Here is a 16,335-nt window from a genome sequence, read left to right on the forward strand (position 1 = left end):
TGGTGCTCTGTTCAAGTCTTCATAAGCATATGGCTGGCAATTGGAGTGCAGCCTAAACCCTCATTAGCATAAAGCTGCGCATGCATAAACTGCAGGGCGGCGCAGGCAAGAAGCGCGAAAATGCTGGCAAGAAGAACCAGGAAGCAGGAAGCCGGCGCCATCTTGTAATGGCGGGAGCGGCTCCCGACATTCTTCTTCTTCTTCTTCTTCTTCTTCTTCTTCTTCTTCTTCTTCTTCTTCTTCTTCTTCTTCTTCTTCTTCTTCCAATGCTTCCGCCATTGGTCTGACAGTTGCACCAGAAGCAAGGGTCTCCAGGAGTACTGGAATGCACCAGTCCAAGAATGTTCATGCAGCATCCTACAGTTAAGAACCACAGAACTGTAGCCATGAATTGTCAGAAGGTGGTGCCCAGGCTATGGGAATATTTGACAAACGTTGTAAGAGCCACAGACATCACTCTAACCTGAAAGTCTGGCCATCTTCTATGTTGCTTCCCCGTTGGCTTTTTCTTTCTTTTAATACTTTCTCTCCAACATATATTTTATTATACCTAAGTCTAAGCCTAATGTCTTCATTTTCCTATTCAGTAACTAGACACTTGAACAAGCCCTTCCCTCCTCCTCAGAATGCAAAGTTATGGTTATATTTGTATTTCTTCCTACTCAGCAGTGGTCTTTGCAACATTCCCTCACCTGCAAGAGCCTTTTGTTGCAGCATCCAAGTACCGTGTGACTCTGCAGTTTCACTCCTGGGTCTCTACAGTAGGGAAGCAGTCACACAGGGGATATAAGTGCTCTTTCCAAAAACTGGATCAGGTAACTAGCCATTCAATCAGTCCATGCTGTTTACACTAAAATGACAAGTTGCCACAGCAAGTACATAGTTGTATCTGTCAATGTAAAAAGCAAAATTAAAATGAGCTACTGAGATCGATAATGAATATGAAAATATGTGATACAAAGTGCTAAGTGGTTATTTTACCATCAAGTTGTTCTCAAAATTTTCTAATTTTGCCATTGACCAGGGGAAATTTTTCAAAGTGTATTTCTTTCCCTGATAACCAACAAATTCAATTTAATAACTGCCAAAAAGCAGTTCCCCTGGAAGGCAGGAGTGAGAATGGGATTTGGAAGGGAGTATGGAGAGGGCCTCAACTGTATCTGTCAAAGTCAACAACATTCCGAAGAACTGAGTATGGTGCCAACACGCTCATCTGTGCTTAGAATGCCTTAGAACTAAAAAGTAAGGGTCGGGGAGATGCTCTTCTTTGGAATGCTTTTAAGAAAATCAAAATGACAGGCGGTGCCCTACCCCAGTCTGTCTTCATTTGTCATCTTAAAGAGTGGTCTCTTGGGTTCTCCTCTTCAAGAATCCGATAACTTTGTGTTAACATGTTAGTGGTCGGTTCTGTTCTGGAAGCCTCCTGGTACACGTGAGCCAGTGATGACCCGGGCTTGTTTTGGTTTTACACAGGAGGATCTCAGCCCAAACTCACCACCAGGCGGTTAACTTCAACATCTTCGAGGGCATGGTTTGCCATGGGGTGCCTCTGGTGACTATTTCAAGAGGCAGAGTGGTGTATGAAGCAGGTGTTTTCAGCGTCACGGCGGGGCATGGGAAGTTTATTCCGCGCAAAGCATTCGCTGAGCACGTTTACAAACGAATCAAGCAGCGAGACCAGGTGAGCCACACTAGCCACCGGTGCGTCTACCCGCCCTGGGTGTCAGGTTGGTTATTCACTGTTCACGGTGGTGCCATCATGTCAGAGTGGGTTTAACATGCTCCTGGGGTGTCCAGACTGACTCGAGAGCGCAGGCACAAGCCAGCTTTCAATGAAAGAATACCTGGATGTTTGCAGGTGTGTCTGTTACAGTCTTCTTCTCTTTCTTTGTCAGGCTAGGGCCTTGGGTGTCCTGTTCACCATTGTGTTAGCCAAGAACCAGGCATCCAGATGGATCAAGCTGCTGGGGAGGGTGGTTTGTCAGAGACAGCTGTGAGAGAAAGTAAAAAGGAGCCCGGAGAAATGCTGAGAGCCAAGGAAAATGCGGCATGCATTCTGGATGGCTGTACAGCTCAGACCACGTTGGGCTCTGTTTAGGGAGAATCTTTGAGTCTCTGGGTTGCCTGGCTCCAAATGGCACCGGTCATTGGCTGGGAGCTGCTGTGGGAGGCGTGGCCTGCCTGACTGCACACTACTGGGAGTTCTTTGCTCAGCAGCTCTGCCTGAAGAATTGTGCTCCCTTTAGCTAAAAATCTGCATCAGAATTTGGGGAAGAGAGCTCTGAATATGAGCTCCCCCTTGCCTCAGCACTGCCTAGCAAGTTCCCCGGCCAGGAGCAAATTCCTTGTCATCTTTGGGCTCTGCTTTCTCATCTGGAAATTAGATAAAATAAATTTCATCCTCAAATAAGAGTTTTACGTGAATTAATAAAAATCAGTCTCTTTGTGTTCCCATTTTGATAATTTATTCTGTAACAAAGGCCCACAATCTTTGTAACCACTCGGTGATTTTTTTAAAAAAAAGTATTTGTTTTTAATTTATCTTGCATTTTCATGCTTCATTGGTACAGCTTTAAATGCACTAAAATATTGTTTTAAAAAGTTCAGATGGGAAATTTTAGAATTACGTATTTTGAGGGAGGGGAAGCAAGCCAGAGCCCTTGTTTGCACTAATGAAGTTGCCCAGGGCTGTGTGGTGGCCCCAAAGGGTGTGGACATCTTCTCCCCCCCCCCCCCGCCGCCCCATACAGGCTTCACTCAGCCCCGCAGGGTCCTAATGCACGGATTCCTTCCAGAAGGTCTTCTTGTTCCAGTTTTCAAATGTGTAGTCTGCTCCCCAGAATTCTCTAGCTGTTTTCATTTTGTTTAGTTCTTATGGTCTCTCTAATTTCTTTTCTAATGGCTTGTGATTTTGTTTTACTTGAGGATTCCCAGAATCCATCACATAAAACACCTCCACTTTTCAAATCATTTCCTAAGGTTTTGCTTAGGTAAACCAGTGCTCTTAAATACTTTAAGTCCCTCCCAAATATCACAAATCTATTTTTATCTTTACCTTTTTCTTCCTTTTTCTTCTTCTTCTTCTTCTTCTTCTTCTTCTTCTTCTTCTTCTTCTTCTTCTTCTCTTCTTCTTCTTCTTCCATAATGGGTGACAGGTAGGACACATCCTAGGCCTGTGTTCTGCTGAGCCACACCCTGCCTCTATAGTTCTCAATCAACACTGACATTTAAGATGGTGTTAATTTAGAAATATTGACCCTGACAGGTGACAGGTGGTAACTGCAAGGACTGGGGGTTTCTGCTGGTTTGAGTGCTCAGTAGAAACAGTTATGACATTAAATGAGTGAGCATTCCTGAAGACAGACTACAAGGCTGAGGACTGACTGCCTCAGCACACTGAGGCAAGGTGGACGTCTTCCCTCATTTTAAAGATTAAAAAATGGAATACTCAAGGCTTGCTCAGAGTTGGAGAGAAGTCTCAGCCATTAAGAGCATTTGCTGATCCTTTAGAAGACCCAAGTTCTGGTCCCAACAGTCTCATCAGATGGCTTCTTGTACCTTCAGCTCTAAGGGATCTGATGCTTTCATCTAGCTTTCATGGGTACTTTCACCAATGTGACATACACATAAAAATAAAAATAAATACTTTTTAAAACAAGTAATGGTTAGAATTAGAGAGATGGCTTGGCAGTTAAGAGCACTCATGGCTCTTTTGGAGTACCCTGGTTCACGGTTTAAGATCCAGTACCTATGTGGTGGCTCCTCTGTAACTCCAGTTCCAAGGGGTTTGAGACACTCTGCTAGAATTCCCAGGAAACCAGGCTTGCACATAGCACACAGACGTACATGCAAGCAAATATTTTGTTTGTACTCATAAAATATATATTTAAAACATTTAAGTACAGAATGAAAGGCCATGAATCTAAAGGGAAGGGGATGATTTTATACTATAGGCAGCTAATCTTTCCCAGAACTTTTTAAATAAAAAGATGAGACACTGGAAATACTTAAATTTTACATAAAAAGCCATTCAAGGAACAGCTTTAACAGGAAGGAAGGAAAAAAATGAAAGAAATAAAAGAAAAAGACAAAAGTAGCAAAAACTTGGCTGTTTTAAGTTTCCTGAAAGAACAAATTACATATTACTAATTCTTTACCAAACACAAAAGCTCCTTAATTTCAAATGGCTTATATCCCTGAAGTTTTTCTTTATTTAGGGTACTATAATTTTCAACAAAAAATTGAAAGTATGAGCCTTCCTTGAGCTATTTTCTGTCTTCAGTGTTAAGCAACTGCCACCTTTTGTGGAGAATACAGTCACATTGCATTTTGTAGAGAAATCAGAGCAACTTCCTGGAGAAATATATGGATTCAGAATACTGCTGCCAAAGCTTTTAAACTGCCTTGTATCTTTGCAGCGATAAGCATAATTTTCCTTCTAGATAAGAGAAAATTGAGTGGGTGACTGACTCAGTCCTTGAAATGGGTATTTTCCATTTCCAACACTCTAGTTTATCAATGCCTTTCTCAAGGTGGTAGTGTGAGGAAGTCGTTTAACCCACGTCACCGCCTCCCGTACTGGTTTGCTGGATTGATGGCTCAGAATAAGGAAAGGTGGGGAATATGCTGGATCTAGCTCTTTGGCATAAAAGAGATGCTTATGTGCATCTCTGTCCAGTCCTCACTCACTTATGTCACTTTGGCAGCTTGGAAGCAGATGTAAGGACACATTTGCATCCCGGAAACAGGCAAGTGCTACACCCGGGGTGCTAAAGAGGGACGGAAGAGAGAGAGTGGGGCTTGCGGTTAAAATTTACCAGACCACTACTACACAAAGGGAGCTTTGTCTTAGATCTGAGATGCTCCAAAATCTGAAACCCTTTTAAGCATTGGCTTGAAACACTGGGAAACTTCAAATGTCAAATTTTATAGCTAGGAATGCCCAACCAAAATACTTCAAAATATAAAAGATGTCTAGTCTCAAGCATTTTGAGGGGCACTCAAGCTGTGCTGTCTTTGCTTTATCTGACCATTCAATAACGTTCAGCCAGTGATATTTACTGACCATCAATTAGCTGTCATAGTTTAATTCTGACAACCCTGGAGACAAATGGAGGTGACCCTATTTTATAGATTAAGAAATGGGGCTCAGTATCAAGCACATTAATCACAAAGTGTCAACCCTGCTCAGTGCACAGCTCCAGCCTCCTACTTCTCAGACAGGGTCTCACTGCTCCCTCTGCAGCATGGGGGGTCTCACTTCCCCTTCTGTTGACAAACTTAAACAGGGGAGCTCACTCCAAAGGGAGAGGGTTCAACGTCATTGCTCTGTCCTTGGGCAATAGTTCACAGCATATTTTAAGAACCACAAAGCATGCATGTTTCCATCGTTGAGCCCTCTTTTGTTGAATCCAGGGGCTTCTCACATTGTAGTGACCCACTGGGTGCCACTGGGAGGCTCAGCTAAGTGTGTCCTAATGCCCTCTGACTTCACTGGCTGGATTTCACTCTCGGGGTGCTGTCGTTCATTTGGTCTGTTTGGGGTCAGGCCAGTATGCGCTGCCTGGCATTTGGAGTTTCTGTTGTTTTTATGGATAGTTGAGTATCTTGGTCTCCGTGGGTGGCATGGTATCAATCATTCCATTAAGGTCTAAAGAGTCATTTCTATTGTTCTTGTTATTTTCACATAGTCTAGCATCCCTTCATTTCTCTCTCAGTAGATAATATAGTCACATTTTCCATCAGTTTACAGGTTCTTCTTCCCCGATCAACTAACCAGAAAGCATTTCTGTAATTATGTAGCTATTATAATGATGATTGCAATTAACATTTATTCATAGAACTGCATATAATTCTCATTTTTCTTTCTATTAACACATCACAATGGCAATCATAATTAAATATTATGAACTCAAATTGAACTCTCATCTGCTAAAATAATCCACCCATATTCTGTGAAGTGAGGGGCTAATTCTGCTTTCTATGTCACCTAAGGCATCCTTTCACATGTTTTATCTTCAAGCCACCTTATTTGAATGATTATAGTGCTATTGAGATGGAAACCCCTGGTGTGATTGCCACATCTTGACGAGATGGCATGACCCATACCAGATGTGTCCTCAGGTCCCCGGTGTCTTGAGATGCAACTTGAGAAAGTTGTTGAATAATTTTAAATAATGTTGCTTTCAACAGAATGATAAAATGTTCCCAGAGGCCCAATAACCAAGCATTCTCCCTTCATTTCACAAGTGCTTGTTCACCAGACATGATTCAAGGTCCTGGGATACAGGTGCCAGTGAGCCAGCAGTCACTGATCCCAAAGGGCACACATCCAACTCTTCCAACTCTAGCTCCTACTGTGTCAGTCCTCGTTCATGACCCACTTTTACACGCCTCTCTGCTGTGGTTTTCTAGCTATTTGGACAGAGGAATATGGAATGGAAGAGATGAAGGCTGGAGATCAAGTTAAGAGTCATCAAATATAGATTTAAAATCCAAGTGGAGGGTCACCAAGGCAACTGTCAAACAGAGATAAAAGAGGGGTTCTGCTGATGCACAGCGAGCTCAGCCTTCAGAGAACAAGTAAAAGAGAAAACAGCCATGGAGCTGGGGAAAGCTACCCATGAGGCAGAGCAATGAGAACAAAAGTCCCGAAGGCAAGAGCTTGAATCCACTCACTATGTCCAACCCAGACCATCTCAGTCTCATCCAGACCCATGTGTTTTACACTTCATTAAAAATCTGCTGAGAATTAAGTATGCTCGTATCCCTTCAGCAGGAGACACTGGGATGGAGTCTGTGACCAATACTATAATCCCCAAGCATCGATCCCTGGTCCTGTTGTATCTGGGTTCTATATTATGCTAATATTTCATATTTCACACGGAACTTTGTCATTGTCACTAGAGGAAAGGATCAAAACTCGATTTCCTAAATGTGGTGATTACATTTACTTAGAAAATAAATTTTTAGCACTGACTGCTGCAGAATCAGCACTATTTTGTCACAGCGAACGTCTCTTGAGGCTCTGAGAAGCGTATACAGTAGGATGCCAGAGGCGAGGAGAGAGCACAGAGAAGCAGTTGAGGCCAGCCAGGACAGAGCTTGCCCAAACCACCTCTAAGGAAAGGAAAACATCAAAAGGCTAAAGGTTCTGGGAAGCTGAAGGGTAGACCTTTGCCCATTAGAATGAAAGCCTGTGTAGCTCAGAGTCACAAGACCCCGCTTGGTTTGTTTCTAAGGTGGCGATGTGGGCGGGAGTGGCCACCCTTTTCTTGTTGTTCTGGTAGATAACCAGGCCTAGCTCACCCGAAGCCTCTAAGGCAGATAAACAGTAAAACCTCATTCTGAACCTGTCAGACACATGGCTGGTGTGATCACAGTGGGGATGGCCAGGCCACAGACTGCCTAGTGGCCCAAACAGCCTAGCATGGCAGCTAGAGCCATAAGAGGGAGAAGCGTAGGGATGAAGACCTGAGACGAAGGATGGAGTCCGAGGCCACAGATGATTTTAAACTTCTAGATGTGGGGTCTCCAAGTGACCAGAGCATCACTTGAGTGGCACATATGGGAGACTGGCACTGTCTGGATGTCTCAACATGATGACAGGACCAGGATGAAGGAAAGCCATGATGGGGATCAAGCAAAGCCCTGACAAGAGATAGGACAGGTCACGTAGGACAAGGCAGAGGCTCCAAGGTGTTTCAAGTTCCAGAACCAAGGCTGTCTGCACCTGACTCTGTGAGTAAAAGAAGAGTTTGCTGTTGGAACTTCTCACATTTCTGAGAGATGGGTTTTATTTACCATTTCATGGGTGAAGATGCAGAGACCCAGAGGCATTCATTCAATCAGTTTCCTACAAATAATGAGTAAAAGGAGAAAGTTCCAACTTAGATCCAGCCCCCTTCAAAGCCTACAGTGTTGAGCATTACCGTATATTAGTTTGTTACCAATGTGAGGCCCATAGTAATTTGTGTGTGCTTGTGTGTGTCTTTGCTTGCTACTGTATTCGCTAAAACTGTATTCCGCACTAGGCGCTATTCCACATGCTTTATGTTTACTTCTTAGAACAGCCCTGCAGTGAGGCACAGCTTCTCCACCTCAGCTACTACCAAAGGAGCTGAAGCAAGAGTGAAGAGCAGCCCAGGCCAGCTGCCTCTAGAACCCACACTTGTAACCACAGAAATTGACAACCTCTAGATTCAGCAATGAAGTTATGTGCATGTTTTTAAACATCATGACTTAGTTACTTCTCATGAATTCTTTTGCTCATAAAGTTCAGAATGCTTTTCAAGTTCTGAATTAGCTGTATCTGAGGCTGTTGCCTCAGATGAGGTGAGATTCTACAGATCTTTTATGCACCAAGCAACCAGGAAAATGAAGCATGCATGCAAATTATCCTCTGTGCAGCAGATAAATGAAAGGTGCTAGAGAGAGAGAGAAAGAGAGAGAGAGAGAGAGAGAGAGAGAGAGAGAGAAGAAGCATTCTGAGACCATAGGCACCTGGGATGGAAGTAAGAAGAAAGGGCAGTTAGGACAGGTGAGATGGCTCAGCTGTTAAGGACACTGGCTGCTCTTCCAGAGGATTTGGGTTCAATTCCTAGCACCCACATGGCAGCTCACAGTCATTTGTAATTCAGTTCCAGGAAATCCAACGTCCTCTTCTGGCTTCTGTGGACACTGCCACATACGTGCAAGCAAAACACCAATACACATAAAATAATGAATTTTATATATTTTATAAGTATATAAAATAATAGATATGTAAAAATACCACTTTAAAAAAAAAGGAAAGACAGAATGGGAGAAAGGGCTGTAGGGAACGGTGTGGAACTTACAAAACTGTGAGGCTAGATGGAACATTTCCTGGCCTGCTTTCTTTTCCCTCGGATTTTTTTTTTGGCTAGCGTACATGGATGTTTGAATGTGTGTGGGCACGTGTATGGTGAGTGTGCATATGCTCACAGGCCATTTATGTTGAGGCCAAAGTTGACCCCATGTGCCTTCCTCTGTCACTCTTCCACTTTCTTTAATGAGGGAGGGCCTCTCAGTTGGACCTGGAACTCACGGATCAGCTAGTCTAGCTAGCCAACTTGCCCTAGAATTGGCTCTGCCTTCCCGGGGCCGGAATTATGAGCAGCCGCACACCTGCTTGGCTTTTACCTGTGTTTGGGGGCTAACTCTGATCCCCAATCCTGAGGGGCAGGCACTTTGTCCACTTTATCCCATCTCCCAGGGCTTGTGGGTCTTCCCTCAGAGAAGACATCCCAGAGGGAGAGCCAGGAGTAAGACATAGGATGCACATGGTAAATTCACAGCGTTATTGCTATCACGATTCATCAGAAAGCTACGGCTAACTGGGAACTCAAGAAGCGAGTAGAGCACAGGAGAGAAACAAGACGGTTTCTGTTTCAGACCTGCACACCTGTGCCAGTGAGGCGTGCGCCCTACGAGGGAGAAGTCATAACACTGAAATCCAGAGAGACAAAGGAAGATGCCGCTGGAGCCAGGATGCAGCGCCACTGCTGATCCGGTGCAGAGGTTGAGCCAGTGCCACGTAAGTGTTCCGGAGTATCAGGACATGGTTGTCAGCACATAAAATTAGCATCTTTCTTCCCAAGCCTTTGAAGAGTCAGAACTGCAGAGCAGAGGCCTGAGAAAGGCCCTGATGACTTAGAACATTTGACGGGCAGTAGTGATGAAACAGGCCTTGAGCTGAGGATTCATTCTCTAGAGTGTTAGGAGGTGTTCCAAAAGAGCCCTAGACAATCTATGAGCGCAAAGCTATAGACTAGGCCAGACAGAGAGTCGTGCCAGCTGTACCAAAAGCATGTTCCATGGGCAATATTTGAAAACCAACTAGAACTTTTTGTGGAAAAAAGATGATTCTTTGCATTGTAAATGCAGTATGTTCTATGGTTTAGAATGCATGAAAAATGAATAAAATTGAGGAACTAAGGGAAAGTTACACAACTTTTTGAGAAACAGTTTTCTAGAAATATTTGGCAGCATACTTCGTTTCTGGAGGAGTGTAGATGTCAGTATGCAAAGACTTCTGAACTTTGGTCTGTCTACTGCTGCCTTTTGTGATGGGGAGCTTTCTGTTTTGAAACTCCTACTACTTCCATTTTTTTCCAGTTTCTTTCCCTCTGTTGTTTTCTGTTCCTTCTCTTCCAAATCTGTATTACAGGTCAGTGCTACAGTTTTAGCGTCCATATTTGCCACTTGGTGGTTTTACTAGATTCTGGTTACCTCGTTAAATTGTTTCAACACACAGCAATCTGAGAGAGTCTTCTGCTGGCAGGCATTCCCATCCTACAACCTGTGGGTCACAGGGTAAGGTTACACAGCCCAACACAAAATCATAAACGTACCTAAAACATCATGAGATGCTTTTGCAGTCGTGGGAACTTGATTGTGCACTTCTCAAGTGTAAACTTTAGAGATCATGGGGTGCTGTCATCACAGGGTGCTGTCAAAGGGTCAGACGCTGCCACTCGAAGCTGACCTGATGGATGAAGGTGTGTGTGTGTCAGCTGGAGCACTGCTGGACTCAGGTCTGGTCTTCTGCACACTCGGGAACTGCACACATTTGACAACCACTTCCTGCTTAACCCTGTGACAGCAGGGATTTGGATAATGAGCCCCTGGATACTGCAGATCTGGGCCCTCATGCACGTGCTCTCTCATTGTTGAACATTGTCTTTTTTTTTTTTTTTTTTTAACAATGCCAGCCTCAAGCTTCAGTATTTCTGTCATTTCCATATTACTGGAATTATTCATGTGACTCAGAAAGATTATATTTAAAATTCCAGAGATTAGCGAGAGAAAGAAATGACGCTGGGTGTGATCACATGCTAGAGCTTCTGTAGAGAAAGGCTTAGTGTTTGCTTTGATTAGAACATTTCTTGGTGTTAGCTTGAATGCAGTCTCCCTTTGTGAGGGAGAGCGCTACACCGAGTGCCTTTTATTTTCTTCAAAGGCAAGAACAGAGAAGAGGCTCCCAGGCTCCCCTCCTGCCATGCTGCCAGCCTGTGGAGAAGCGCCTGTTATCTCAGCTCCTGAGATCTTTCAGAAAAAATAATCGCTGTGGGCCTCTTTGATTTTTCCCTCAGAAGCAATAGCTGTCTACTTCACTGTGCCTTTGTTGCTGTGGAAGATTGAAGATATAAATGAATATTATTGGGATGGAAAGCCCACATGAAAATTCATCGACGATTCTTTTCAAATGCCATCTTTCCTTATTTTAGATTTCTTTCTTTGGATTTTTAAAGATCACCTTCCTGTGTAAAGGTTTTGTTTGTTTTGTTTTAATGGCTATGTTTGCTTGAAATAGCACTGTGATTTTACATTTCATTGCAATTAATAAACATTGAGAGTTTCATCTTGTATTCTAGTATCTGAGTTCTATGTCTTTTTCTACCTAGTGGGTGGGACTAGGGCCCTGAGGATTGGTTTTCACAAGAGAACATGATTTCTTGTGTATCAGTAGCACCTGTAAGTCAAGTCCCTTACTTGATGGGTCCCAGGAAATCAAATCAGGTACTCAGCCATTAAGAGTCTGAGGAAACTATCCAATCACATTGATGGATTCAGGATTTGAGGGGACTGAAGGGAATAAGCATTTGCATGAGGATACTGTGTTGATCTGTTGTTCCCCCCCAGGCCTTTCCTGTGTCTTGGTCCCTTTGTGCAGCAAGGCTGGGCTTCTCTCTCTTCTCCTGGGTAGGCAGGCCAAGGGGGCTGTCTTTGGATATACCCACACTCTGATGAACTAGTCCAGGAGAGGACGTGCTGGCACCTTAACAAAGGGTAGTGGAGCTCAACTGCCCTTTCAGAGAATGAATTTTAAGAAAGGATGGAGAGGACAGGAACTCCACAAGGAGAGCAACAGAACAAGAAAATTTGAACACAGGGAACTTCCCAGAGACTCATACTCAAACCAAGGACTATTCATGGAGATAACCTAGAACCCCTGCACAGATGTAACCCATGGCAGTTCATTTTCCAAGTGGGTTACATAGTAATGGGAAGAGGGACTGCCTCTGACATAATCTGATTGGCCTGCTCTTTGATCACCTCCCGCTGAGGGGGGAGCAGCCTTACCAGGCCACAGAAGATGACAATGCAGCTACTTCTGATGAGAACTGATAGTCTAAGATCAGAAAGAAGGAGAGGAAGACCTCCCCTATCAGTGGACTTGGGGAGGGGCATGCATGCAGAAAGGGGAGGAAGGGTGGGATCAGGAGGGGAGGAGGGAGGGGCTTATGGGGGTACAAAATGAATAAAGTGTAATTAATAATAATAATAAAAATATTAAAAAAAGAAAGGATGGTAAGCTGCACCCGAAGAGAAAGCTTCTAGCTCAGGTAAACTGCAAATCTTTTCTTCCTGGGTTAAAAGATATTGTAAGGCATTATATTATTTTTTTCCATCCTGCACTTTGCCTGACAATTCTGCAATAGAACAGAGTCCTTTGACAGTGAATAAGTAAGTTGCTTTCTTACCCAGAAGCCAGTCCTCACACACAATTTAACGTTCACTCGAAATGTCACCCTCTCCCAGCAGCTTTCCAAAGGAGGTCCCTCTTTTATGCATCTCCATGGTGGGGCCCAACATGCACTCCATCATTGTGCCTCACTCATGCAGTAAGCAGCTACCATCTGCATTTGCAGGGTCTGTGGATTCAGCCAATGGATCAAAAATGTCTCAACAAAACAGTGTCGATTTTATTTCCTTGTCATGAGTCTCTAAACAATATAGTATCTCAACTCTCTACACAGCATTTACTTCACTTTAGGAGATAAAAGGAATCAAATATAAGGGAGGGTGAGCACAGGGAGTTAATATGGTGTCATTTTGTGTAAGTAATGTAGGCATCCTCAGACTTTGGAATCCACACTGTGCTGAAGCCTGCTCCCTGCACTCACTTGCTAAGGGACTGACTCCTGGAGCTGCTTACTTCACTTCTCTGTCTCTCTGGAAGCTGAAAGCCACTCAGAGGAGGTGCTTGTCTGGTTCCCTCTCCCACCTCTCCTGCACCCAGCACAGTGTGTGGTCAGTGATGGACAGTCGGTACTCAGGAGATACTTTTTAATTTTTAAGTAAAAGAGAAAGTGAAAGAACTGCTGGGTTCTTCAGCTGATACAGATGAAGTTGAACAGCCTTCAGTGATGCAGAAACAAACTTTGAAGTCTTCTCCAACACAGCTCCAACACGGAGAGGGAAGTGACTACAGGTTTCTGTTCCAGCAAAGTCTTTGGAAATGCATATGGAACTCCCTTTGTGTTTTCTAGATAGGCTGTGAGACCAAGCTCCTTTTCATACACCTGTTTAAAATTGATCTTCATAAACCTCAGTTCCCTCATTTACAAGAAAAAACAAAACAAGACTTTCCCCCTCCACAGGGTGTCCTTAGGCCTGTGACACCCAAGCCTACACAGTCTCAACATAATGAGTCTTCCAGAAGGCCTTGGCTATTGTGTTCTCTCCTCGAAGTTCACCACATTTGGAAGTACTAACCCCTTTGTGGTGGCAGAAGAATGGAAGCTATGAAAAGGAGGGTTCAGGCACAAGATGAGGGCATTCAGCCATCTTGGAGATGTGTGTGGACATGATGGCCAGGATGTGGACATCAAGAGCAGTGTGAGCAGGGATACATTTGGAAGCATGGGGTAGATGAAAGACTGAATCAGCCACATCCCAGCATCTTCTATGGAAGAGGTTGTTAGGAGTTTGGAACTAAACCTGCTTCTGGGTTGCCTAGCAATTTATGATGTCATCATATGTCGCTGGCCAGATGGCCACACCTGGAAGGCATGGTTACCTTGTCCCTTAAAGGGACAACCCAACACATGGTCCCTCTCTTGGTCCTTTTTCTCTTGGTGTCTCTTGCTCCTGGCCTTTTGGCCTTCTCCCCTTTTTTCTATCGGGGTGCCCCCTTCTCTCTCTTTCCTCTTCTCTCTCTTTTCCCTAATCTCTTTCTCCTCTCTCCCCTCCCTCTCTCTTTTCCCCACTATGTTCTGCTCTCCTTTCATATCCACCTAATAAACCACTTTCATAGAAGATCTGCTGTATGCCTAATTGTCTTTATTTAATTTGTCCCATAACATTACAGAGGTAGCACTATGGACTTGTCAAAGACTGGAAGGTTGTAAAAGCTGCATTTGAATCAGCTGATAAGCATCCTAAGTTTCAGTTCTTCTATTGATAAAATGAAAATTTAGTAGCTAAGGCAATTTTCTATGTAAGAATGGCTAAAGACTAATGTCTTAGTTAGGGTTCTAATGCTGCAGTGGAACACCAAGACCAAAAAGCAAGTTGGGGAGGAAAGGTTTTATCTGGAGTCCATCACTGGAGGAAGTCAGAATAGGAACTCAGGCAGGGCTGGAACCTTAGAGGCAGGAGCTGAGGCAGAGGCCATGGAGGAGTGCTGCTTTCCTGGGCTTGCTCAGCCTGTTCTCAGGATCACCAGCCTGGGGATGGCCCCACCCACCGTGGGCTGAGCCCTCCCACATTGATCACTAATGAGAAAATGCCTTACAGCTGCATCTCATGAAGGCATTTCCTCCACTGAGGCTCCTTCCCCTCTGATGACTAACTCGTGTCAAGTTGACACACAAAACCAGCCAGTACAACTAAGATACTATGTGTAATGCCCTGGCTCCCTCCTCTCCTTCCTCCACACGGCTTTTCCCCTCTTCTTTCCCAACTCCTAACACTGAGTCCCTAAGAAAGCACACAATATAATGATTAGATTTCTTTTTGTCAAACCATTCTCTCTCTTTACTTCTTTCTGAAAAATACTTGTGGATAAGTCTTTTAAACAGAGCGACCATGCCATCGTTTATTCAGCACCTGCTGTTTGTAGTGTGCTGAACCTGGCCCTTCATTTTGGATGCCACCGCCCCTGCACAGCTGCACAGGATAGCATGGAAAGAACTCAGGAAATCTGTGTTGAAGGAACGGAATCACCTTGGAGCTAAGAGGCAGGGAAAGAGGAGAAGACAGTTGTGGTGCATAATGAAAATTAACTCCACAGCAAATCATGACTGTGCTCGTGGTAGGGGCTGCATCTGCTTTAAGAGCCATCCATGGAGAGGCAGTGCTGTTAAACCACACGGACCTGACCCCTGGGACGCTGAGACAATGGTGTTTGTGTAAAAGCTGGAGGGGTAGAGCAGATTAACTGGGCCTTTTTAAAAACTGTGTTTGTTGTTCTGGTTTGGTTTGGTTTGGTTTGGTTTTGGTTTAGCTTGGTGGGTTTTGTTTGTTTGTTTTCTGTTATACTAGAATGTTGTTTTCACAGGAACACAGAACCTCTGGGCTTTTCTTTAATGAAACCTTAACTGTGCTCATAGAGTGTCAATGTAATGCCTATTAGGCCTTTATCATGTGCCTGTGCCAGGGCTAAGCTCTGTGTGACTCCATCACCTAATTCTGTCTACAAGCTTATGAGATGGCATTGTCCTTAGCTAACAAATGAGAAAACCAAGACTCAAAGTTTTAGTAATTTCCCGAAGTGTGACTGACATCCATTTGGTGGGCAGGTGGCTTAAGATGCAAACCCCAGGCTTTTAATAAATAACTGTTCTAATGTATTCCTTAGTCAAGTGTTTCTCCGTTGTAAAAAGCATGACACGAAAACAGCCCACAAATCTCAGAGATGAAGGAGTTGTTTCCACCCAGAAGAGAACAGCTATCCAATAATGGATAGCTCTGAATGCTGGGTTTGGGGTCCAATCAGTCAGCAAGGACCAAGGCCAAGGAACCAAGTCACTCTGGAATTGGACTCAGTAGTAGAATCACTAGGGTGCGGTGAGACAGAGGAGAGCACACACAAAGCAGCCAGCACAGAGCCGGAGGGGAGTGAGGAGGGGGTGAGCGAGCACCTGGCAAATTATCCAGCCTGTGCCACTCCCCTTTGGGAAGGGACTGAAAAAAGAGGCAAGTACTGCCACACTCTGCTCATTACCCAGCCATTTCCCACTGTCAGGGACCTGACTTCTGGGGTGCACCTTGTTCCCTCAGCCTGCCCCTTCTGCCCCTCTGTTCTTGCAGACTCTCACGGTCTCTCTCTGCACTACAGATAAATGAGTTAAGAGTTATCCACACTCCCGGCCTCCACTTCCCCAAGTTCTGTTTTCTTAAGTGGTTTACAATACTCTGTGAGGCTTCACACCTCAGGGCCAATCTCACTGAGTAATTCTTTTGTCTTGGGAACTCTTGTTGCAAGCAGGCTTTTTTCCCCTTCTTAAGCACACACACCCCTATGATCAATATTTACTGCTCTGTACAGGTCTGCGGAGACAAGAGAGTTTTACAGCACATTAAGAA

At 44.3% G+C, this 16,335-nt stretch overlaps 1 protein-coding gene across 2 annotated transcripts in view; it reads left to right on the top strand.

Annotated features, from left to right (window-relative positions):
- Positions 1-11,390, top strand: part of Dpys (dihydropyrimidinase) — a 74,182-nt gene extending 62,792 nt beyond the window's left edge. The window contains exons 8-10 of one of the 2 annotated variants that reach the window (XM_055626333.1): positions 1,474-1,681; positions 9,415-9,556; positions 10,982-11,390. In XM_055626333.1, the coding sequence (XP_055482308.1) occupies positions 1,474-1,681; positions 9,415-9,528 (322 nt within the window). In that variant the 3' untranslated portion in view covers positions 9,529-9,556; positions 10,982-11,390. The other variant, XM_055626334.1, reaches the window with a different exon arrangement.
- Positions 11,391-16,335: the final 4,945 nt, after the last annotated feature.

The sequence above is a fragment of the Psammomys obesus genome, unplaced genomic scaffold (genome assembly GCF_907164565.1).
Source record: "Psammomys obesus unplaced genomic scaffold, mPsaObe1.curated_primary_1811, whole genome shotgun sequence".
In the NCBI taxonomy this organism is placed as follows: domain Eukaryota; kingdom Metazoa; phylum Chordata; class Mammalia; order Rodentia; family Muridae; genus Psammomys; species Psammomys obesus.